This window comes from Scyliorhinus canicula, chromosome 1, assembly GCF_902713615.1.
Source record: "Scyliorhinus canicula chromosome 1, sScyCan1.1, whole genome shotgun sequence".
NCBI classification, from domain to species: Eukaryota; Metazoa; Chordata; class Chondrichthyes; order Carcharhiniformes; family Scyliorhinidae; genus Scyliorhinus; species Scyliorhinus canicula.
Window position 1 is genome coordinate 11,484,420 of NC_052146.1, and position 24,510 is coordinate 11,508,929.

Genomic DNA, 24,510 nt, shown 5'->3' on the forward strand with positions numbered 1-24,510 from the left:
CTTCCTGCAGCTCTACATCCCTTCCATACCTCTGCATCCCTCCAAATCAGATCTCTTGTGCATCTCCCACTTGGATTTTGAAATTGAATGTCACTTCGTCTCCGAACGCCAACATGACTGCGATTGAGTAAATTTATTTTAACCTTTGGTCAAGCTGCTTTGTACAAATTTGGTCAACATCATTGACACCTTCACCCGTGTCCAACCCGTCCCACCAGACTGTGCTGCTGTTATGCAGGAATACTTGATGGTGGAATGGCTACGCACAGAATTTAAGCACAAGGAATTATCTTCACAAGTTAACAACAGAAGGAGCTGTTGCAAGCGGTACATGAAGGATGCTAAGTATGTGGGATAGATTGCTGAGATGGGGGATGTGAAAAAACATTCCATTAATTTCAATAAGGAAGACGACAGGTTCTTGCGAGGTTATTACATTAACATCAAGGCAATACTGTGGATCAGGTGGATTAGATTTACTGAAAGTAACAGTTACAGGCTGGAGACCATGTACAGATTTCACATGCACATTACAATTCCTCACAACAATGTCACAGAAATCCACATGAGGGGAGGACTCGGATCATTTATCGTGACACAAATTGACACCTTATTTAGTTTCCTTGTAATGTCCACCTTTACCCCTTAAAAATAGCCTTTTCCATTCCATCTCTCAACTTTGTATATTCCAAATTTGAGGCGTAGTGTGTGCACGTGTAGCGGGGATTGTTGCGTACATACTGCAGAAACTCTGGGGCTCCTGGTGTAATGACGTTGTCCGCTAACAGAACACAGCCCTTTCTCAGCAGCCCACACTCCTGCAGGTAAGGGAAAGAATTCAACAATTGGTTAGCACGTGCAGAGTTTGAGAATCAATAAAAGACAATATTATTTCAAAATGTATAAATGAAATAAAACATTGGTAGATCCCACTTCTCTGCCAGGCCAAACAGACATGGGCAACATTCCAGTCCATAGCTTCATTAACTCATAGCTGCACAATGCCATCCATACAAAGTGCTATATACAAAGCCCATCATCTTTTATGCAGACCAAATCAAAACTGATTTAAGGAATAAATCTGTGACCTTACACAAATCTATATGACTCCATACACCACTTTAGGATGCATTTATACAATGCGCAACATAATTCTATTCATTTACTTTTAGAAAGAAAGTAAATTCAAAGATGGCTTTGAATAGATCTTGGGCTACATTCTCCACACCCTCACACCGAAATTGAAGCCGGCGCAGGGGCAGTGAATCCATGTTCCCGGAAGAAATCGGGACTGGCGACGGCAATTGGTGACGGTTCACCGATTCTGTGGACCCCGGAAAGCCGCCTGGGGGACAATTGCCAGATGCCCACTCAGACATCCTCCGCACCCGACCGGCCAAAGTCCCGCGGCGTGGAACTAATGAGCTGCAACCGGTTGGAATATTCGCGTGGCAGCTGCAGACTCAGTCCGCGGCCGCCCTGGTCGGGGCCGGGCCAATCGGAGGGGGGGGGGGGTTAGTAAACTATTTCTCGAACAGCTGTGATATGTATTTTGGTTCCTTGCTTCATGTTATTTTTATGCTGAGTGTTATGAACCCTGCTGATGTTCAGTGCGGAGACAGCCTGAAGGGAAACTTGGCACTATTTACTTTTGTGATTTTGGAAAAAAATCTGAGAAAAAAGATGGAACCCGGTGAGGAAAGGGGTCGGTCTTGTTGTAAATTGTTCAAATAAGAAAATGTTTATTAAACTTTATGACACAACAAGAAAAGCAACAGTAAAGAACATTTACAGGAACTACAATAATGGTTACCCTGGCAGTATACTTGAATTACCCCCCCCCCCATCCAAATCTTTCAAATATTCTGAGACTACACCTTCCCCAAAACAACATCCCATAGGTTTGAACATGGAGGTAAATCCAACATATAATTACCACAACAGGATCTGTAGCTTTCTTTTGAGCACAGTAAGAAGTCTTACAACACCAGGTTAAAGTCCAACAAGTTTGTTTCAAACACTAGCTTTCGGAGCACTGCTCCTTCCTCCTTCCTTCACCTGAGGAAGGAGCAGTGCTCTGAAAGCTAGTGTTTGAAACAAACCTGTTGGACTTTAACCTGGTGTTGTAAGACTTCTTACTGTGCTCACCCCAGTCCAACGCCGGCATCTCCACATCATGGCTTTCTTTTGAAGGTGTTCTAGTTTTAGAGTGGAACTTACGGGACCTGAGACACAGACGTCTGCTGCTGCCTTTTCTGCCCAACAGCTTGATTCTCTGAGAGGACTCTGCTTTTCACCTGGACGTGGCTACGATCGAGGTCCCTGGACTGCAATCCTCCCCTTTGCTCAACAAAGTATGTTTCACCTGGCTACTCGGCTAATTTCCATTGCACAAATCCTCAGTGCAGCTAATTATCAGTTTTTTCAGCCAATTCTTTACGTTTTATTTCATTCCAACCTCCTAACGTGAGAGATAAGAAGCTCCCGAGAACTTTAATTTTTATTTAGTTAGGTTGGCACAGTGGCTAGCACTGCTGCCTCACAGCACCAGAGACCCGGGTACAATTCCGGCCTTGGGTGACTATGTGGAGTTTACACGCTGTCCCCGTGTCTGCGTGGGTTTTCCCCGGGTGCTCTGGTTTCCACCCACAGTCCAATAGCACACTGGGCTAAATCGCTGGCTTTTAAAGCAGGCCAGCAGCACGGTTCAATTCCTGTACCGGCCTCCCCGAACAGGCGCCGGAATGTGGCGACTAGGGGCTTTTCACAGTAACTTCATTGAAGCCTACTCGTGGCAATAAGCGATTTTCATTTCAAGATGTGTGGGTTAAGTGGATTGGCGATGATAAATTGCCTCTTAATTTCCAGAGATGTGCACTTTAAGTTACCGAGTTACAGGGATAGGGCAGAATGGACAGGGGAGTGGAACAAGGTAGACTGTTCCACCGGAGGGTTGGTGCAGGCTCAATGGGCCAAATGGCCTACTGCATTGTAGGGATTCTATTAGCATAAATGGCATCTGTAGTGTAAGTGTTTTTACATTCAAATTCTGACTACCTAATATAGAGAGAATTGGTTTAAATTTGCGGCTACAAATAGTATTTTAATCCTGGAATACCATTGGCGAAGGGTGAAATTCATTGCTAAGGGTGGATGCACTGAGGGTAGGCACACATAGATTATTAAATAAATCAGTTAGCATTAAAAATGCAACATAGCGCTACAAGGGTTGTTAGGTTAAAAAGATGCAAAGTTCTTATCACAGAAGATGTGAATAGCCACTGTATAGCCAAGGGAATAGGTTCCCATCGCGAAGGTTGCAAGGAATAAGAAGTTTGTATAACACGCTGTAATTGTTGAAGAGCAAAAATAGAAAACGAGGCTACAATGTAACGACATAAGGAAGAAATAGCCTAGCTCAGATGACATCGATCACTTATTAATAAAATACTTAATTTTGTGGCAGAATTTAATTCAGACTCGGGGTAAAGTTGTGAGCAAGTTATTCAGTCATTGCCCATTTTTTGATATTATCTCCTCATTTGCCCTCGAAGGCATTGAGGGATATTGTTGGGATGTTGTTATATCCGGCCCCTCACGGCATTAAGTCAGCCCAACACAACATTGGACACTTCTTAAACTTTGTACGAGTTTTTTAATTTTAAAAAAAAGACAGGCTTGGAGGGGAGTTTCCAGGTGGGGTTTCCCACGTACCTGCTGCCCTTGTCCTTTTAGATGGTGGTGGTCATGGGCTTGGGGCCATGGTGAATTCCTGCAGTGTTTGTGGAAGCAACTCAACAGATGATGATTGCTTAATGTCAGGAAAGCTGCAGCTGTTATTCGACAACTTGCCCCGGCGGGGGTCCACACAATGCACACGACGGCAGTCTCCGCGCCCGCGCAATGTGGCGGAGCCCTACAGAGGCCTGGCGCGGAGAAACATTGCCCCCCCCCCCCCTCGGAATGAGCGCGCCCACCGATCAGTAGTTCCCGATCACGGACCTGGCCACCATGGAGCCCCCCTCTGGAGTCGGACCCCCCCCAACAGGACGGCACCCGCAGCCAGAACGCCAAGGTCCCGCCGGGTGAGACCATATGTAAATCACGGCGGTAGAACTTGGCGGGCACTCGGCCTGTCGAGCTCGGAGAATCGCTGCGGGGCGATTTCAGCGGCCTCCGAATGGCGACCGCACGGGTGCGATTGGCGGCAATTCTCCGGTCGCCGGAGAATCAGCGCCCGGCGTCGGAGTGCGTGGCGGGATTCTTGCGCCCCTCCCAGTGATTCTCCCACCCGGCGCGGGCTCGGAGAATCTGGCCAAGGGGTCCAGTGTCTCTGTTTTTGCTGCTCTGGAATAATTCCACCAAAAGAAAATGATTTGGACCAAACAGAACATAGAGAATTGTTTTGAAAGCTTACAAAATAGAATCTATATCCTGAGTGTATTGTCAGAGAGAATCTGTAAACTGATTAAAGCTGGGGTAAGATTAATCTCTGAATAGAAGTGGGAACGGATCTGTTGGGTATATTACTGGATAATGAATTAGTGAGGTTGAAATCATGCAACAATGTGATGGAATATTATTGTTTGTTCCTGGTTTATACTTAAAAGCAATAAAAGAATTGTCTGTTTCAATTCAGCCAGCACCTGGTAAGAGCTTTGCAATTCTGTTGAGTAAAAATCATCCTGACTTTCCCATTGCTGCTCAATCTGTAATTCGGAAACGTTAACCAAGCATTTCCCTTGTAACCCCCGCTAATGAAAGACCTGACAAAGTGGGATAGATCTCAGGGTGGCACAGTAACACAGTGGTTAGTACTGTTGCTTCACAGTGCCAGGGTCCCAGGTTCGATTCCCGGCTTGGGTCACTGTCTGTGCGGAGTCTGCACGTTCTCTCCGTGTCTGCGTGGGTTTCCTCCAGGTGGTCCCGTTTCCTCCCACAAGTCCCGAACGACGTGCTTATTAGGTGAATTGGACATTCTGAATTCTCCCCCGGTGTACCTGAACAGGGGCCGGAATGTGGCGACTAGGGGCTTTTCACAGTAACTTCATTGCAGCGTTAATGTAAGCCTACTTGTGACAATAAAGATTTTTTTTTTAAATCAGCTCGTAACTTGGAGATGATATATTCACTCCTGAACTGTAACATGTTTCTTTCAAATGTATTCCATTTATATTTCACTGATGATTTACTCATTTTGGATAATGCAAAAACAAATTTATCTTCAAGTGTAATAGATAGCCTGTGGCATTGCCCACAATGAAGTGGAGGGTATACCTTTGATCGTTTTCTGCACACTGTCTTCTAATACAGTTGTTATAACCTATTCCAGTAGCCCACTTTCTGGGCGTCTTCCAGCCCCAGCCACCTGTCCTATGCCTGTTCTTCCGGTCCTCCGCACTCTTTTCAATACTTTTCAAGGGGGTTAACCTACTGCCTGATCTGGCAGAGGGCAGGCATCAGTAGGATGGGAGATCTGTTCATAGACGGAAGCTTTCCCAGTTTGAAGGTGCTAGAGGACAAATTTAATCTGCCGCCAGGAAACGCCTTTAAATATCTGCAAGTCCGAGCCTTCCTGAAAAAACAGGCAGTGGCCTTTCTGACGCTGTCGCCACTGAGGATACAGGACAGGATGGTCTCCGGCACTTGGGTGGGGGAGGGGAGAGTGCGGGATATCTACCAGGAACTACAGGAGGCGGAGGAAACCCCGGTGGAGGAGCTCAAGGGCATGTGGGAGGAGGAGCTAGGTGAGGAGTTGGAAGCGAGTCTGTGGGCAGAGGTCCTGGGCAGGGTTAATTCCTCCTCATCATGTGCCAGGCTCAGTCTAATTCAATTTAAGGTGGTCCACCGGGCACACATGACGGCAGCGAGAATGAGCAAGTTTTTCGGGGTAGAAGACAGTTGTATGAAGTGCAAGGGCAGCCCCGCAAATCATGTCCACATGTTTTGGGCACGCACAAGTGTTCTGGCAAGGGTTCGCGAGGGCAATGTCCAAGGTGCTTAACACACGGGTGGTGCCATGTCCGGAGATAGCGAACTTTGGAGTGTCAGAAGATCCGGGAGTTCAGGGGGCGAAAGAGGCCGACGTCTTGGTCTTGGCCTTTGCCTCCCCCCCCCCCCCCCCCCCCCGAGTGTAGAGACTTGGGTTAACTACATGGTTGGGTTTCTCAGCCTCGAGAAAATAAAGTCTGCCTTAAGGCAGTCTACGCTAGGGTTCTCTCGGACGTGGCAGCCGTTCATCGACTTTCCCGGGGAAAATTAAAATGTCAGCAGCAGCAGCAATCAGTGGGGGGGGGGGGGGGGGGGGGGGGGGTGCTTCATTGGGTGGTCTGGGACGCGTGGGGTAATTTAATTTGTCTATTTAATTGTTATATATTCTCTTTTTGCACTATGTTAATGTTCACTCTAGTTTGTTTTGTTATTATGGTTACCACTGTTTTATTATGAAAAATTCTGCAAAACCTTAATAAAAATACTTTTTTTAAAAACCTACTGCCTGATGTCCCCAGATGGTGACTTGCATTTATACAGAGCCTTTAGCTTTGTAAAACCTCCAAAAGGTACTTTATAGTCAAGCCAAATGAGATGCTAGGATAGGCGACTAAAAACTAGATCAGCCAGGTAGGTTTATAAATCGCGATGGAATGACGTGGAGAGAGGCAGCGAGATTCAACAAGGATATTCCAGAGTTCCCAGTCTCGGTAGCAGAACGCATGGTCGCCAGTGATGGGTAGTGAAAATTATGGGTGTGTGAAGAAAGAATTGAAGGACAGCAGCAGAAGTCTTGGGGGTGAGAGTTGTTTTGTTGGGCTGGAGGAGGTTATAGAGAAGAAGTGATGATGTGGAGATGCCGGCGTTGGACTGGGGTGAGCACAGAAAGAAGTCTTACAACACCAGGTTAAAGTCCCGGCTTGGGTCACTGTGTGGAGTCTGCACATCCTCCCAGTGTGTGCGTGGGTTTCCTCCGGGTGCTCCGGTTTCCTCCCACAGTCCAAAGATGTGCAGGTTGGGTGGATTGGCCATGATAAATTGCCCTTAGTGTCCACAATTGCCCTTAGTGTTGGGTGGGGTTACTGGGTTATGGGGATAAGGTGGAGGTGTTGACCTTGGGTAGGGTGCTCTTTCCAAGAGCTGGTGCAGACTCGATGGGCCGAATGGCCTCCTTCTGCACTGTAAATTCTATGATGTCTATGATATATCTGCTGCTGAAAGATCCAAGGTTTTGTCTCCATGGAATTTGGGTGTATAGCACGAAGCCTCAGGCCAGGTATAAACAACAGATTTTGGTCCACGGTTTTCAGATTTATTCATGATTGAGTCAGCAATGTTAAAAACACAGCTTTCCAAACATCATGCTCCACAAGACACGAGCAAAACAAAGTGCAGATGGGACTGAAATGTCGGAGGTGCTTGGGGCTCCCTCTGGCTGCAGCTTACATGGGTCTGACCCATTGTGCTTGCTGACTGAATGAAGACCTGCGGTTGACAGGTAGAAAAGGAGGGGGTGCTATCCCATAATCTGCCAGTGATGTAATCTTTCTTGTCACAAGCAGGCTTACATTAACACTGCAATGAAATTACTGTGAAAAGCCCCTAGTCGCCACATTCCGGCGCCTGTTCGGGTACACAGAGGGAGAATCCAGAATGTCCAATTCACCTGACAGCACGTCTTTCAGGATTTGTGGGAGGAAACCGGAGCACCCGGAGGAAACCCACACAGACACAGGGATAACTTGCAGACTCCCCACAGACAGTGACCCAAGCCGGGAATCGAACCTGGGACCCTAGAGCTGTGACGCAACTGTGCTAACCACGTTCTCCCCATGTCTGCGTGGGTTTCCTCCGGGTGCTCCGGTTCCTCCCCCCCCCCCCCCCCCCAAACAGTCCAAAGGTGTGCAGGTTAGGTGGATTGGCCATGATAAATTGCCCTTGATGTCCAAGAAAGTGGGGTGGGGTGACTGGGACAGGGTGGAGGGGTGGGCTTAGGTAGGGTGCTCTTTCCAAGGGCCAGTGTGGACTCTGGGCCGAATGGCCTCCTTCTGTCCTGTAAATTCCATGATTCTATGGTGTTTATACTTTTTAAAAATCAATTTAGAGTACACAATTATTTTATTTTTCAAATTAAGGGGCAAGTTAACGTGGCCAATCCACTTGCCCTGCACATCTGTTTGGATTGTGGGGGCGAGACCCACGCAAACACGGGGCAAATATGCCAACTCCATAGAGACAGTGAACCGGGGCCGGGATCAAACACCGGGTCCTCGGCGCCGTGAGACAGCAGTGCTAACCACTGCGCCACCGTGCCACCCAAAGCCGATCACCCAGAATACACCCATTTTTCCTCGGCAGGAATGCCTGAAGGCCCCGGACCAAACATCTGCCACAAGCGAGATTTGAACCAATGGAATCGCACGGCTGGTAACTGTAAGCATTTACCACAACTCCAGCTCAGGAGCCCCTGGTGGTGACACGTCACCCGAGCCTCTTCATCTAACTATCAACATAGCCTTCTTTCCCCATCTCCCTGCTGTGTCCATCTAGTGTTGCCTTCAATCTCAGCCATTCACCTCCATAACTCCTTATTTTAGCTAAACTAATCTTCAGTTTTTGTCTAAGGATTACACGTTATCACCACGGTATGACACTTATTGAGGCACTTGATACAACAATGCAACTTTTATTGAAAAGTTTTTCAACACTAGTGTTAAGTAATAATGTAGAATGCAAGGAGGTGATGTTCTGACGGAGGTGCGGAGAGGTACAGTGACTCCCCTCTGTCCCTACTCCTTCTTTGACCGCACGTTATTTTTAAGCAAAGGATGTGCTGGCCAAACAGTTTACATGCTGCAACTATCAAAGACACAAACTAACAGGTTTGGAAAGAAAGATATTAGTGTTTATTGCACTTTTCCAAGGACAGCACCTTCCAAACCCACAATCACAACCACCTGGAAGGACAGGAGCAGCAGTAACCTGGGAGCCCCACCACCTGGAAGTTCCCCTCCAAACCACACATCATCCTGACTTGGAAATATACCGTCATTCCTTCACTGTCACTGGGTCAAAATCCTAGAATTCCCTCCCTAACAGCCCTGTGGATGTACCTACACCACATGGACTGCCGCGATTCAAGAAGGCAGCCCACCACCATCACCACCTCAAGGACCTAGCCAGCGACACCCATCAATTAATTTTTTTAAACTTAGCTGCTCAAAATAAAAAAAAATAAAACTCTCCATCTTTCACACACATTCAAAGTTCTCTCTCACACAACTTTAATTACAGAGTAGAAGGATAGATTAATAATAACCATAATTGCTTATTGTCACAAGTAGGCCTCAATGAAGTTACTGTGAAAAGCCCCTAGTCGCCACACTCCGGCACCTGTTCGGGGACGCCGATACGGGAATTGAACCCTCAGTCCAGGAAAGTTGAATAGTATAGGGCCGTTGAAGGTTGCTGATTTGACTGGCTTCAGACTGAACTTCGTGTTTCTGGGTTTGGTTGGCATTGAAATGGTTTTAAAGGGGTAGGCGGATTATTTGTTCTGAAGACAGCAGTTGCTGGGTTGAGCCCATGACGAGGGTTTCAGACTACAGCCTGTCAAAATCAGCAGAGAGGGTTCAAAACTTGCAAGTTGGATGGAGAGAGCAAACCCACTCGGGGTCTGTCTTCCCCAGCATCTCATTTGCTTGTCTACCCAGAAATAGATGCTTAACAACAAAGGGTTAACTGGTTAGTCACATGACCCTCCAACTATCCAGTGACCCAGACATGGTCATAGCCAGTGGATAGGCTGGCTTACATGATTAGATAACATCTGGGAAAATCCATTCCTACCTATGGTCCCATTGCCCAGGTAATTATGTCCACTGGTGTGTCCCCACCCAGTCAGGTATCCAGATAACTGTCTGGGTGCTTTTTGTTAATGGAGTGGGAAATGGCCCCAGCCCCTCTCAGGGGCTGGTTTAGCTCACTTGGCTAAATCGCTGGCTTTTAAAGCAGACCAAGCAGGCCAGCAGCACGGTTCGATTCCCGTACCAGCCTCCCCGGACAGGCGCCTGAATGTGGCGACTAGGGGCTTTTCACAGTAACTTCATTGAAGCCTACTCGTGACAATAAGCGATTTTCATTTCATTTCATTTCCCCCTCATTCATACTCCTTCAAGGCAAATGTTCTGGCAAGACTTAGGAGTTGGGTCTTCTCCATTTCATTTGATTCCGAATGTAGATAGAAGTGATGCAAATGTTCAGCCATCTTTGACTGTGATTTCATTAGAATGCGGCTTTAAAAACTTCAGTCTGTGGTTTCGAGCCAGTGTAGTCATTTTTAAAAGAAAGCACGGTTTCATAACAGTGAAACTCGTATTTTGGCCTGTTTGGCAGGGGGGGTGGGCTGTAGTAGTAACGTGCCGGGATCTCCAGCTACTCTACATCCGAATATGGTGTGAAGATCGAGATGCCATTGGGTACGTTTGTATGTATTCAATGTTCCGTGAAGCCACGTTCTCGGTCTGTTTCTTAGTTTTCACCCCCCCCCCCACTTCAGATTTAAGTCATTAATTCCCGTTTGTCTCATTATTTGTGATCTCTTGTTGTATTCATGATGTTCAAATTGGCTTTTGTAAATATATTGATGTACAAATTAAAATAGAATCAACTCCAAAGTACTGAAATGCACCAAAAACTTTCCTGAGAGAATAACTCAATTTCCTTGGACAATAAATATGCCTCCAATCCCGAATTTGCTAAAGGTGCCCCATGTGTATTTCAAGCGCTGTAGGTTGGGGGGGGGCAGGAGGAAAGCAGACCTCTTACCTCCAGAAGTTGGGTGTCCGGTTGATATCGGTCCTTCCAGTGATCGAGGAAAACAAAATCTAATGTGTCCACCTCATGCTTTTTCTTCAGTTGTGGAATAATATCTTCAGATGGACCTTCCAAGATTTCCACCTTAATTTGAGCAGGAGGCAAACAATGAGAATTATTTTTCGTTACGGGTGGGAATAGAGAAGAACCTGGGCTGCAGGGAATGTGTTGAACTTGACCTCTGCCTTGAGCCCGTCTTGACGTCTCTCTCTGACAGCGGTGTGACTGCATCTGCACAAAAAACACGGCAGATGCTGAAGAAGGTGGCTCACTACCACCACCTGTAGGGCAATTAAGGATGGACAACAAATTCTGACCGTGCCCACATTTCATGAATCATTTTTTAAAAAAATCTCATGCTAGGGTTTAGACCCAGTTATGCTGGCCACGAGACATAGTCTTCCTCTAGCTGAGGAATCTAGAAACAGGGGCCCCATTTTCAGGACAACAGGTCAATCATTTCGGAATTATAGGAAGAGAAATTTCTTCCCCCGAATACAGATTTTTGCTGTCTCAGGGAATTGCGGAATATTGAGGAATATGGGGAGCAGGTGGGAATGTGAAGTGGAAACCCAAGATCAGCAATGATTGTATTGAATAGCTCGATTGGTTGTATGGTCTTAACCGGAGTTCTGTCTGGCACAGTTATATCTCAGAATCATAGAGCTTTACAGCAGAGAAAGAGGCCCTTTGGCCCACCCCATGCTGGCCACTGAGCACCTACGCTCATCCCCTTTTCCAACACTTGGAAATTCCACAGGCTCACCACACTGGGTGAAAAAAATTCCCCTCGCCTCAGTCCTGAAAAGTTTTACCCCGTATCCTTGGACTATGATCTCCGGTTCTAGACACCCCTATCATCAATCGCATCCTTCCTGCATCTATCCTGTATAGTCCTGCTAGAATTTTCTAGGTTTCCATGAGAAACCCCCCCCCCCCCCATGCTTCTGATCTTCCTCGTACATGGGCAGCACAGTGGTTAGCACTGTTGCTTCACAGCGCTAGGGTCCCAGGTCCGATTCCCGTCTTAGGTCACTGTCTTTGCGGAGTCTACACGTTCTCCCTGTGCCTGCTCCGTGCGCTCCAGTTTCCTCCCACAAGTCCCGAAAGATGTGCTTGTTTGGTGAATTGGACATTCCGAATTCTCCCTCTGGGCACCCGAACAGGCGCCGGAGTGTGGAGACGAGGGGCTTTTCACAGTAACTTCATTGCAGTGTTAACGTAAGCCTACTTGTGACACTAATAAGGAGTATAAAGATTATATATACACACACACGTCAGTGCCGCCATCCCAGGGAAACCTTCTCTGCATCCCTCTGGAGCAAGAAAATCCTTCCTCAGATAAGGAGACCAAAACTGCAAACAATATTCCAGGTGTGGCCTCACCAAGGCCCTGTGAAACTTCAGCAAGACATCCCGGCTCCTGTACTCTAATTCTCTCAAAATGATGGCCAACATACCATTTGCCTTCTTTACCACCTGCTGTACCTGCACGCTTACCTTCAGCGACTGGTGTACGGGATGCCCAGGTCTCGTTACACATTCCCCCCCTCCCAGATCTCGTTACACATTCCCCCCCCCCCCCTCCCAGATCTCATTACACATTTCCCCCATCTTAATTTATAGCCATTCGGATAATCTGCCTTCCTGTTTTTGCTTTCAAAGTGGATAACCTCACATTTATCCACATTGTACTGCATCTACCATGTGTTTGCACACTCACTCAGCCTGTCGGTTTCTTTCTATATACATCCCTCATCATTTTGTACACCTCAACGAGGTCTCCTCTTGACCTTCTCTGCTCCAAGTAAAAGACCCCCACTGCCTACATGTTTTTTAAAAAAAATTATTGGCTTTAATCAAGTTTCCCTTCAAAATTTAGCGTCTGTTTGCTGCAAATTCTTTATTCTACAGGGCGAGGTCCTTTTACATTTTTTTGCGTGGACAAAAACCTACCCAGGATCTTCCAGCACATCAACATGGCCCACCGTTCCACATTCTCATTGGCTGTAATATTTTTGGGATGTTCTGAGTTTCTGAAAAGAACGACTGGAATTAACCGACCTACACTCACCCTTCAACAAATATTTTTTTTAGTACTTTCAATACCCGATTTAAAAAAATATTTTCCCTTTCTGGAAGTTGGATAACTATAATATATATCGCATGAAAATATATGTCAGGGTATTGGCAAAGAGAGAGTTTTTTTATTAAATTGTTGAATTTCTCCTTGTGCTTTTAAGGGACGCGAATGAAACATTTTACCTTTTCCTCGACTGCAGCAAAGCGGAAGATCTGTTTTGCAATGTTTGCATTGGCTGGATCGAACTCGATCGTCAGTAAACGAGCACCAGGTTTAAGCACACGGACCATGCGCAAGGCTGAATAACCACAATATGTCCCCAGTTCCAACACGGTTGATGGATTTGCCTCCTCCAACACTTTATCCAAGATCGCACCTGCATATAAATATGTAACCATTAAAACACAAAAGCGAGCTATTCAGCCAGTTAGTCTCTGTTGGCATCCATCCTTCACATAGACAAACAGCACAGAAAGAGGCCACTCGGCCCATTGAGTCAGCACCAACTCTCTGAAAGGGCATCCTACAGCGGACCGCTCCCCTGGCCTATCCCCTAACCTGCCCAGCTTTGGACTGTGGGAGGAAACTGGAGCACCCGGAAGAAACCCACGCAGCCACTGGGAGAAAGTGCAAACTCCACACCGTCACCGGAGGCCGGAATTGAAACGGGGTCTCTGGTGCTGTGAGGCAGCAGTGCTAAGCACCATGCCACCATAAGTCACTCTGATCACGTTTGTCCAGTACGTTCCCATCCATCTTCAATCCCTTTCCTTCATGCAGGTATCAAAGGAAAAATGATAGTGTGTCTACAAAACTTCTTGCTACAGGTTACTTCTTTGGACAGGCCAGCAAGTATACTGGAAGCCACAGGTTGCTGATGAAGCTTTCTTTGTCTTCGTCATTTATGTTCAATGTCTCAATTCTAAACCCAGATCAGCAGAAATCAACTGGTAGATGTACAAGGACTTGAGAATTTTTTTGTGGCAACTAAAACATTGTGTCGGCACGGTAGCACAGTGGTTAGCACTGTTGCTTCACAGCGCCAGGTTCCCAGGTTCAATTCCCCGCTGGGTCTCGGTCTGTGCAGAGTCTGCACCTTCTCCCAGTGTCTGCGTGGGTTTCCTCCGGGTGCTCCGGTTTTCTCCCACAAGTCCCGAAAGACGTGCTTGTTAGGTGAATTGGACATTCTGAATTCTCCCTCCGTGTACCCGAACAGGCGCCGGAGTGTGGCGACCAGGGGATTTTCGCAGTAACTTCATTGCAGTGTTAATGTAAGCCTACTTGTGACAAGTAATAAAAATTATAAAGATTATATATACACACATCAGTGCCGCATCATCCCAGGAAAACCTTCTCTGCATCCCTCTGGAGCAAGAACATCCTTCCTCAGGTAAGGAGATCAAAACTGCAAACAATATTCCAGGTGTGGCCTCACCAAGGCCCTGCATAACTGCAGCAAGACATCCCGGCTCCTGTACTCCAATTCTCTCTGGCATTCAGCTCTCTTGTCCATGTTTGAACTAAGGCTGTAATGAGGTCAGGAGCTGAGTGACCCTGGTGGAACCCAAACTGAGCATCCGGGAGCAGGTTAACGCTGAGTTCTTTTTTTCTTAAAAAAATAAATTTAGTGCACCCAATTTTTATTTTCCGATTCAGGGGCAATTTAGCGTGGCCATTCCACCTAACCTGCACATCTTTGGGTTGTGGGAACGAGACCCATGCAAACACGGGGAGAAATGTGCAAACTCCTCACGGACAGTGACCCAGGGCCGGGATCGAAGGGTCCTTGGCGGCATGAGGCAGCAGTGCTAACCCCTGCGTCACCGTGCTGCCCTCTTGACAGCACTGTTGCTAACTCCTTCCATCACTTTGCTGATGCGAGTTCTGGAGTGTCTTGCTGGATTTTATTCTGTTGAATTTGTATATTAATGTTGCCTAGTTTTTCATCTCTTTCTGAGCTGAAGACTATGATTCATCAAGGGGGTCATTGTTCATAGGTGATCTTAAAATAGACAATTTGATTGTGGGGACTCTGTAATTTAATCTTCAATCAAAGTCGAATCAGGCACACTTTACAGCAAGTGGATAATAGCTACAAGCAGGAACTTTGGTTCAATTCTTTTGTGCGACTCAGCACATTGAAACCGATTATTGGCAGCCTGAAGAGATCGGCTAACTAAACGCAGACATAAAACATACAGTGCAGAAGGAGGACATTCAGCCCATCGAGTCTGCACCGACCTACTTAAGCCCTCACTTCCACCCTATCCACGTAACCCAATAACCCCTCCTAACCTTTTTGGGCACTAAGGGCAATTTATCATGGCCAGTCCACCTAACCTGCAGGTCTTTGGACTGTGGGAGGAAACCGGAGCACCCGGAGGAAACCCACGCAAACACGGGGAGAACGTGCAGACTCCACACATAGTGACCCAGCGGGGAATCGAACCTGGGACCCTGGAGCTCGGAAGCCACAGGTGATAACCACTGTGCCACCGTGCTGCCCGTAATCTTCCCTCCTTGCATGGCTTGGATCAGTAGCGGAATGTGTTCAAGCTTTTTGTCTTCATAAACGACTCGTGTTAAAACTCTAATATATTCCAACGTAGGTCATGCGACAAGGTTCTGTTTGCGATTTGCCCCTCAGGAACCAGTAGCAATGTGGACTTGTGCGGTTGCCTTGCTCACTAACACATTAATGAATAATTTACAAACGTGGACTTGCATAATGATGCCCTAGATCTGTGCTTGTACCTTTGCCTTCCTGGAAAACAATTTTCTCAAAGTATGGTGTCATCAAAGGTTTAAATTATTCTGTGATCATATCAGTTTTTTATATATTGAATTTGGCAGGCAATCTTCAATGTCATTGGACTCGATAGCTACCATGGTAACAGACTCAGCTCCACTTTTCAGCTACAGTACATTGTATTGTGAATGGTTCATTTATCATGCGTGTCATTTATTATTTAAGCCATGGACCCCACACAGATATTATCACTGAATCCAGAATAACCGGGCAGCTCATTGAAACAGATTTTTTGAAAATCCAAACTACTTTGACCAAGAAAGGTCAGATTAATCACACACCATTTACAAAAAACATCTCCTCTGAAATCTGGCATTGGAGGAACCTTTTGTCAGAACCCCAGTTGCGATTATTCGAGAGAGTTGAAATTGGGTAACCAGAGTTTGGTATTTTTGATTGCAATAGTGGATTCCGTTATGATCCAGTTTGCTTTGCATTTCTTGGCAAGAATCAGGATGTATCGAGTAACGCTGTGGCTGTGCAGCATGTCAGCGCGCACGTGAAACCTTGTTCACAAATAAAGCAACATTCATCTGGCAACACGTTTTGTGCCATCAGTTGGCATGAGCATGCCTGCCTGGGCTAGGGATATTGGGCGGGATTCACCGACCCCCCCCCCCCCCCCCCCGCCGGTAGGATATTTGGCGGGGGTCGGCGTGAATCTCGCCCCCGCCGTCCTCCTAATTCTCCCGCCCCCCCAAAAAATTGCCCTGGCGTGAGTCGCGCCGCCCACCTTGGAGAATGGCGGGGTCCGGCACAACTCAATGGGCCCCAGGGCTGACCGAATTCTCCGGCCCGCGATGGGCCGAAGTCCTGCCCGTTCTTTGCCAGTCCCGCCAGCGTAAATTAAAGTAGGCCCCTTACCGGCGGGACCTGGCAGCACGGGCGGGCTCCAGGGCTCCTTGGGGGGGGGGGGGGGGATCTGGCCTGGGAGGTGCCCCCACAGTGGCCTGGGGCCCACCGATCCACGGGCGGGCCTGTGCCATGGGGGCACTCTATTGTTCCGCACCGGAGGCCATGGTCCTCCGCCATTTCCGGTGCGGAAGCGAATCCCTCTGCACATGCATGGGGATGACGCCAGCACGCGCTGGCGCTCCCACGCATGCGCCAACTCACGCCGGCCGGCGGAGGCCCTTTGGCACTTGTTGGCGTGGCGCCAAGCCCCTTTCACGCTGGCCGGCGGGTCGCCAACCACTCCGGGGCGGGCCTAGCTCCTGAAGGAGGATTCCGCACCTTTGGGGCAGCCCGACGCTGGAGTGGTTCGTGCCACTCCATCCCGCCAGGGCCCCCTGGGTAGGAGAGGATCCCACCCCAGATGACTTGGCCAGGGTTCCAACTTTTATAGCATTACGGAACATGTTACATCACAGAAGGAGGCCATTTGGCCCGTCAAGTCAATGCTTGCACAGCAAGAGCAAAGGACAGGATTCTTCTGTCCTTTCCCCAGAGCCCTACAGGCATTCTCGTTTCACATTTTCCAATTCTGAACACCATTAAATCTGCCTCCACCACCCTTTCAAACAGCGTGTTCCAGATCACGACTCATTGCTTCAGCGTTTTTTTTTCTCCTGTCTCCTTTGATTGTTCTATCAATCACCTTTAACCTGCGTCCTCAAGCTCTTCCGCCAATGGGAACAGTTTCTCTCTCTCTCCTATCCAAATGCCTCATGATTTTGAACATTGGGCCTTTATTTTTCAAGTGTTCATTTACCGCTTTGAGTTGTTGGAAAGAATGGATTCTGTTCAAGGATAAAAAACAGAAAGTGATGGAAATACTCAGCAGGTCGGGCTGTACCTGTGATGCAGGTACTGTGAAAAGTCACCGACATGAACTCTCTCCATCGATGATGCCAAACCTGGTTATTTCAAGCAATTTCTGTTTTTCTATTTCAGATTTCCAACATCTGCGGTATTTTGCTTTGAACAAAATAGTGTACACAACGTGGCTATCTTGCGATGCGATATTGCAATTTTTGATTTCATTTCACATTCTTATCTCACAACTTTAGGCCTATCATCTATAAAGAAATATTTGAAGGATTTTATCATTGTGGAGTTCTTTCCAGGATCAACATGAAATGAAAATGAAAATCGCTTATTGTCACGAGTCGGCTTCAATTAAGTTACTGTGAAAAGCCCCTAGTCGCCACATTCCGGCACCTGTTCGGGGAGGCTGGTACGGGAATTGAACCATGCTGCTGGCCTGCTTGAAAAGCCAGTGATATAGCCCAGTGTGCTAAACCAGCCCTAAACCATGCCTTTGATCTCGCCAACATGTGGGCAGCACGGTAGCACAGTGGTTAGCACTGTTGCTTCACAGCGCCAGGGTCCCGGGTTCGATTCCCGGCTTGGGTCACTGTCTGTGCGGAGTCTGCACGTTCTCCCTGTGTCTGCGTGGGTTTCCTCCGGGTGCTCCGGTTTCCTCCCACACAAATCCTGAAAGCTGTGCTATTTGGTAATTTGAACATTCTGAATTCTCCCTCTGTGTACCTGAACAGGCGCCGGAATGTGGCGACTAGGGGATTTTCACAGTAACTTCATTGCGCTGTTAATGTAAGCCTACTTATGACAATAATACAGATTATTATTATTACATGTGAGCATTTAAAAATGCCGTGTTGAGGGCGGCGTGTGGCGCACTGGGACTGCGGCACTGAGGACCCGGGTTCGAATCCCGGCCCTGGGTCACTGTCTATGCGGAGTTTACACATTCTCCCCATGTCTGCGTGGGTCTCACCCCCACAACCCAAAGATGTGCAGGTGAGGTGGATTGGCCGCGCTAAATTTCTCCTCGAGAATAAAAGAATTGGGTATTCTAAATTTAAAAAAAGATGTCAGGCACATGTTCTGAGAGACTTTGGTGAGCTTGTCCAAGGAACACAAATCTTAGCTTGTCAGTGCAGCAAGATATTGGGAAGAGAAGTGGCCAATAGGACTTTATTGCAAGGTAACTGGTGTACAAGAATAGGAATTCTTGGCAGGATTGTAGAGGGCCTTTGGCGAAGTGAGAACTGGTGCACTGAGCAGTTTTGGTCTTCATAATCCTAAGAAATTATACATTTGTCTTGGATATGGTACAGCAAAGTATACTAGGTTGGTCTCTGGGAAGGGGACCTATACTTTGGAATTTAGAAGAATGAGAGATGAAAATGAAAAATGAAAATCGCTTATTGTCACGAGTAGGCTTCAATGAAGTTACTGTGAAAAGCCCCTAGTCGCCACATTCCGGCGCCTGTTCGGGGAATCGAACCGTGCTGCTGGCCTGCCTTGGTCTGCTTTATAAGCCAGTGATTTAGCCCAGTGTGCTAAACCAGCCATTGAAATTTACTAGATTATGAAGGAGTTTAATAGGTTAGATACGGAGAAGTTGTTTCAACTGCTTGAGGAATATCAAACGTGGGCACACAGCCTCAGGATAAATGGTTGACCATTTAGAACCAAGATGATAAATTTCTTGAAGTGGTTGTGAATCTTTTGAAGTTCTCTACCCCAGGAGGTTTGTGGATGCCCCATCATTGAATATATTTAGGTTGAGGTAGTTTATTCATATCTCAGGGAATTGAGGGATGGCGAGCAGGGTAGGAAAGTGGAATTGAGGCAGGACGCTGACGGCATGGTGACACCATGGTTAGCACTGCTTCCTCTCAGCACCAGGAACCAGGGTTCAATTCCAACCTTGGGCGACTGTGTGGAGTTTGCACGTTCTTCTAATGTCTGGGTGTTTCCGCCCACAGTCCAAAGATGTGCAGGTTATGTGGAGTGGCCACGATCAACACGAGGGGTTACCAGGACAGAGTGGGGGAGTGGGTCATGGTAGAGTGCTCTTTCTGAGGGAGGGTTGATGCAGACTTGATGGGCTGAATGGCCTCCTCCTGCACTGAGGGGATTCTATGGAAGATCAGTCATGATTGTATTGATGGCATAGCTCGAGGGGTATCATTGTCTACATCCTGCTCCTATTCCTTATGTTCTCGTTTTCTTCTAACTCGAGGGTTGGAAGTTCATTTTCAAAGAATGGTCAAAGCTTTATGTCAATGTGGACCTCAATCCTGAAATGTTCCATAATTCAAATGCAAAAGCAACACATCCATGTTGCAACAGGTCTAACAACTGCTTGGCGCAAATCCAACAAAGTGATGCATTGGGGTTCTTTTCTTCTTGAATCATAGAAGTTACAATGCAGAAGGAGGTCATTCGGCCCATCGAGTCTGCACTGGCCCTTGGAAACAGCACCATACAACCCACACCTCCACCCTGACCCCGTAACCCAACAACACAACCTTTTAGATACTAATGGGCAATTTAGCATGTCCAATCCACCTAAACTGCACATCTTTGGACTGTGGGAGGAAACTTGCTGCCTCACGGAGCCAGGCACCCGGGTTTGAGTCCAGCCCTGGGTGACTGTCTGTGTGGAGTTTGCATGTTCTCCTCGTGTCTGCCTGGGTTTCCTCCGGGTGCAGGTTAGGTGGATTGGCCATGCCAAATTGTCCTTTAGTGTAGAGGGATGTGCAGGTTAGGTTATGGGGATAGGGCAGGGTGGGTGGGGGAGTGGAGGTAGGTAGAGTGCTCTTTCGGGGGGGGGGGGGGGGGGGTCAGTACAGACTTGATGGGCAAAGTGGCCTCATTCTGCACGAGAGAGATTCTATGAAAAGCACATCGCCTTTTGGGTAAAACGAAAACCTCGCTGTCAAAACCGATGTGCTTAAAAATGAGATGGTGATCTTAGATAGAATATAGAACAGTACAGCACAGAACAGGCCCTTCGGCCCTCGATGTTGTGCCGAGCAATGATCACCCTACTTAAACCCACGTAACCTGTATACCCGTAACCCAACAATCCCCCCATTAACCTTACACTACGGGCAATTTAGCATGGCCAATCCACCTAACCCGCACATCTTTGGACTGTGGGAGGAAACCGGAGCACCCGGAGGAAACCCACGCACACACGGGGAGGACGTGCAGACTCCACACAGACAGTGACCCAGCCGGGAATCGAACCTGGGACCCTGGAGCTGTGAAGCATTGATGCTAACCACCATGCTACCGTGAGGCCCCCTCTTAAATAAAAGATCTTAAATAAAATGGTACCTTTTTCATCGCCTACATTCATTGCCCATTCCTTCTCCCTGCAGTATTTGTCAATCTTGTCCACCACACTCTGGGGATCACCGTTCACAGCATTTTGCAACACAAATTCTAAAATTCTGGCCTCTTTGCTTTTTCCGGTTATGAGCTGTGCCATTTTCTCCTTGAGGACGGCGTGCCAGAATAATGCAGCTGTGCTGCTTCTCCGAGCCAGGATGGGCAACAGCAAGAGGAGGAAGAGCAAACTTGCCACAAAAATGCCAAGGATTGTGAGATACTCCGGCATCTAGGGAGGGGAAAAACACACACACACCTATAAATGTGCACAAGATGCAAGCCTGTTCCAAACTGATTATATGAATTAAATAGTTATATTCCATCACCAGGATTACTTATTGAACATAAAAACAGTGCAGGAGTCCATTCGGCCCATCTAGTCTGCCCTGACTGACTTTAAGCCCTCACTTCCACCCGATCCCCGTAACCCAAGAACCAATTCTAACCTTCTTGGTCACCAACGGCAATTTATCATGGCCAATCCACCTAACCTGCAGATCTTTGGACTGTGGGAGGAAACTGGAGCACCCGGAGGAAATCCATGCAGACACGGGGAGAACGTGTAGACTCCGCACAGTCAGTGACCGCACAGAATTCTCTCCTGTAATTTCCCTACCACTGACGCAAGGCTCGCCGGCCTGTGGTTCCCTGGATTGTCCTTGCTACCCTTCTTAAAGAAAAGAACAATTTTGGCTATTCTCCAGTCCTCTGGGACATCACCTGAAGACAGTGAGGATCCAAAGATTTTTGTCAAGGCCTCAGCAATTTCCTAACACCTCGTCTTTTTGGATCTCAATGTGACCCAGGCTATCTACACACCCTTCTCCAGACTCAATATCCACCAATTCCTTCTCTTTGGTGAATACTGATGTAAAGTATTGATTTAGTACCTCGCCCATTTCCTCTGGCTCCACACATAGATTCCCTTGCCTGTCCTTCAGTGGCCCAACCTTTTCCCTAGCTACCCTCTTGTTATTTATGTACGTGTAAAAAGCCTTGGGATTTTCCTTAACCCTATTTGCCAATGACTTTTCTTGACCCCTTCCAGCCCTCCTGACTCCTTGCTTAAGTTCCTTCCTACTTTCCTTATATTCCACACAGGCTTCGTCTGTTCCCAGCCTTCTAGCCCTGACAAATGCCTCCTTTTTCTTTTTGACGAGGCCTACAATATCTCTCGTTGTCCAAGGTTCCTGAAATTTGCCGTATTTATCCTTCTTCCTCACAGGAACATGCCGGTCCTGAATTCCATTTAACTGACACTTGAAAGCCTCCCACATGTCAGATGTTGATTTACCCTCAAACATCCGCCCCCCAATCTAGGTTCTTCAGTTCCCGCCTAATATTGTTATAATTCGCCTTCTCCCAATTTAGCACATTCACCCTAGGACCACTCTTATCCTTGTCCACCAAATCGATGTGGGAGCAGCAGCTGATTTCATTCTCCCAGCCCATGTGAGCCCAATTGTACCATCTCCTGCCCTGATTGAAATCGAGTGGCCCTGCATTCCCCAGGAATGGGATGTGGATCAATAGGGCTGCATAAACACACGAAGTGGTTAAGCCACAGGCAGAGCTATGAATGACCTACTTTTTGTTGGGACTGTACAACATCACAATTCCTGCTGATACACAACAGTAGCGACCTATTTCAGTCCTTGCCAATGCTAACCTGTCAACAGTTAGTTTAAATAGTTCATTTGAATCTTGCATATCGAAATTAATAGCGACCAGTAGGGGAGGAGTGACCCCCCACCCCCCCATCCACCATCCAGGTTGCAAACTGGACATATTCCAGGAGTTTTCCCCCAACCTCTTACCAATACTTTTCCAGCTAATTAAAATGAAAACTGTACACAAATAGATCAATCTCCCCCATGGTTTTTCCCTCGGGTCCCTGAAGATTAATCTGGACTCCAGGACCATTCTGGAGGGTTGGCAACTCTCCGATAACTTCACCACCTGCCCTTTGCAGCCAGAATCTGTATCTGTGAAGGAACAGAGGATTGGAGCAGCTTACCTATGGGGTTTTTTTTTTCCATCTGGTGAAACCAACTTTTAGCAATGATTTTTTTTTAAACCAGCCCCTCCGTTCACTCTGCAGGATTCATTTCACTGGAGACCGTCTCTTCGCAGTTCCCAGACAAATCTCTGCCCCCACCACACCCCCACCTTTCATGCGTCCTCTCGAATTAAACAACAAAAAAAAAGACAATACGTTTGTGTTTTATTAGCTCGGGGAAGGAGCTGGTGCAACAGAAGCGTGTTTCCTACACCCGTCCTGTTGCCAAGGATACATCTGAAATCCCACTGGCAATAATAACAACACGACCTAGCGGAAAGACTGAAGGGCATTTTCGGGTGGGGGGGAAAAAAAGTGATCTCTAAATTGTGATTGCATTGACCCCACGATGGGAGTCTTTCTAAACGAATAATCACGTCTAAGAGCTGCTCGTTTATCTTTCCACCCTGAACCATGGAAGTTAAATTCTCCACCTGTATTGTGTACAGTGGATTTATCACTCCGAGCACAAAGTAACAATTGTGGGATATGGGGTTGCAACTAAATTACTTTCTCACTCCTAAAGAAAAATAAATGTAGAGTTTAAGCACCTGTACTTATTGTAATTACCTTTGTGGAAGGAGAATTGTTCAGAGCCTCTCCACCTTATTGAAACCGAGTTGGTTTATTAAAGATCATGTTTGGGTAGAGCTCCTGAATGGCAATCACATGATTACATCATCATCCATTCGCTACATCTGGCATCTCAACAGCCTTAAAAGAGGCGACATTTTGGGGGGGGGGGGGGGGGGTCCGCTTTGTTTTATTATCTTAGACTTTTCTTTCATCTTGTCCTTTTCTTTAAATTGTCATTTTTTTAAATGTGCTTTCGTCCTGTTCCCTGCCATGGGATGGGGGGGAGGGGTGGCGAAGAACTGGCAGTGTGTGTGTGTGTGTGTGTGGTTGCAGGGAGAGTTGACTGCAGACTTCACCGGCTGCTCCATCAAACCTGCCCACATCAAGCTGGTAGCACCACGGTAGCACAGTCGTTGGCACAGTTGCTTCACAGCTCCAGGGTCCCAGGTTCGTTCCCCTGTCTGCGGAGTCTGCAAGTTCTCCCCGTATCTGTGTGGGTTTCCTCCGGGTGCTCAGGTTTCCTCACACAGTCCAAAGATGTGCAGGTTAGGCGGAGTGACCGTGATAAATTGCCCTTAGTGTCCGAAAAAGGTTAGGTGGGATTATTGAGTTATGGGGATAGGGTGGAGGCATGGGGCTTAAGTGGAGTGCTCTTTCCAAGGGCTGGTGCAGACTCGATGGGCCGAATGGCCTCCTTCTGCACTGTAAATTCTATGATCAGGGTTAAATACTTCTTAGAATCATAGAATCCCCACTGTCAAGAAGGAGCCCATTCGGCCCATTGAGTTTGTGCTGTCCCTCTGAAAGACCACCGTAATCAGGCTCCTACCCTATCCCAGTAACCCCACTTAACCCGCACAACCCTGGACACTAAGGGGCAATTTATCACGGTCAATCCACCTACCCTGCATGTCTTTGGACTGTGGAAGGAAACCGGAGCACCTCGAGGAAACCCACGCAGACACAGGG

The 24,510-nt window shown here is 47.4% G+C and overlaps 1 protein-coding gene across 2 annotated transcripts; it reads right to left on the reverse strand.

The window, feature by feature from the left end:
- Positions 1–461: 461 nt before the first annotated feature.
- LOC119972457 (catechol O-methyltransferase-like) lies at positions 462–23,662 on the reverse strand. Of its 2 annotated transcripts, none has more exons than XM_038809227.1 (5): positions 23,536–23,662; positions 20,853–21,135; positions 13,132–13,325; positions 10,819–10,950; positions 462–818 (listed from the first exon to the last, which is right to left on the reverse strand). In XM_038809227.1, exons 2-5 carry the CDS (start codon positions 21,133–21,135, stop codon positions 639–641), a joined length of 789 nt encoding a protein of 262 aa, XP_038665155.1. In that variant the 5' UTR covers positions 23,536–23,662; the 3' UTR covers positions 462–638. The 2 variants fall into 2 exon arrangements, with proteins under 2 accessions (XP_038665155.1, XP_038665243.1); XM_038809315.1 differs by lacking the exon at positions 23,536–23,662 and adding an exon at positions 22,924–23,095.
- Positions 23,663–24,510: the final 848 nt, after the last annotated feature.

Bases quoted from the DNA above. Each gene is read 5' to 3' on its own strand.
- LOC119972457 (XM_038809227.1), bottom strand. From the start codon at position 21,135: ATGCCGGAGTATCTCACAATCCTTGGCATTTTTGTGGCAAGTTTGCTC. The intron at 10,951-13,131 runs GTAAAATGTTTC...GCTCAAATTAAG, and splicing joins TTGCTGCAGTCGAGGAAAAG to GTGGAAATCTTGGAAGGTCC. The intron at 819-10,818 runs GTAAGAGGTCTG...CCTTACCTGCAG, and splicing joins CGGACACCCAACTTCTGGAG to GAGTGTGGGCTGCTGAGAAA.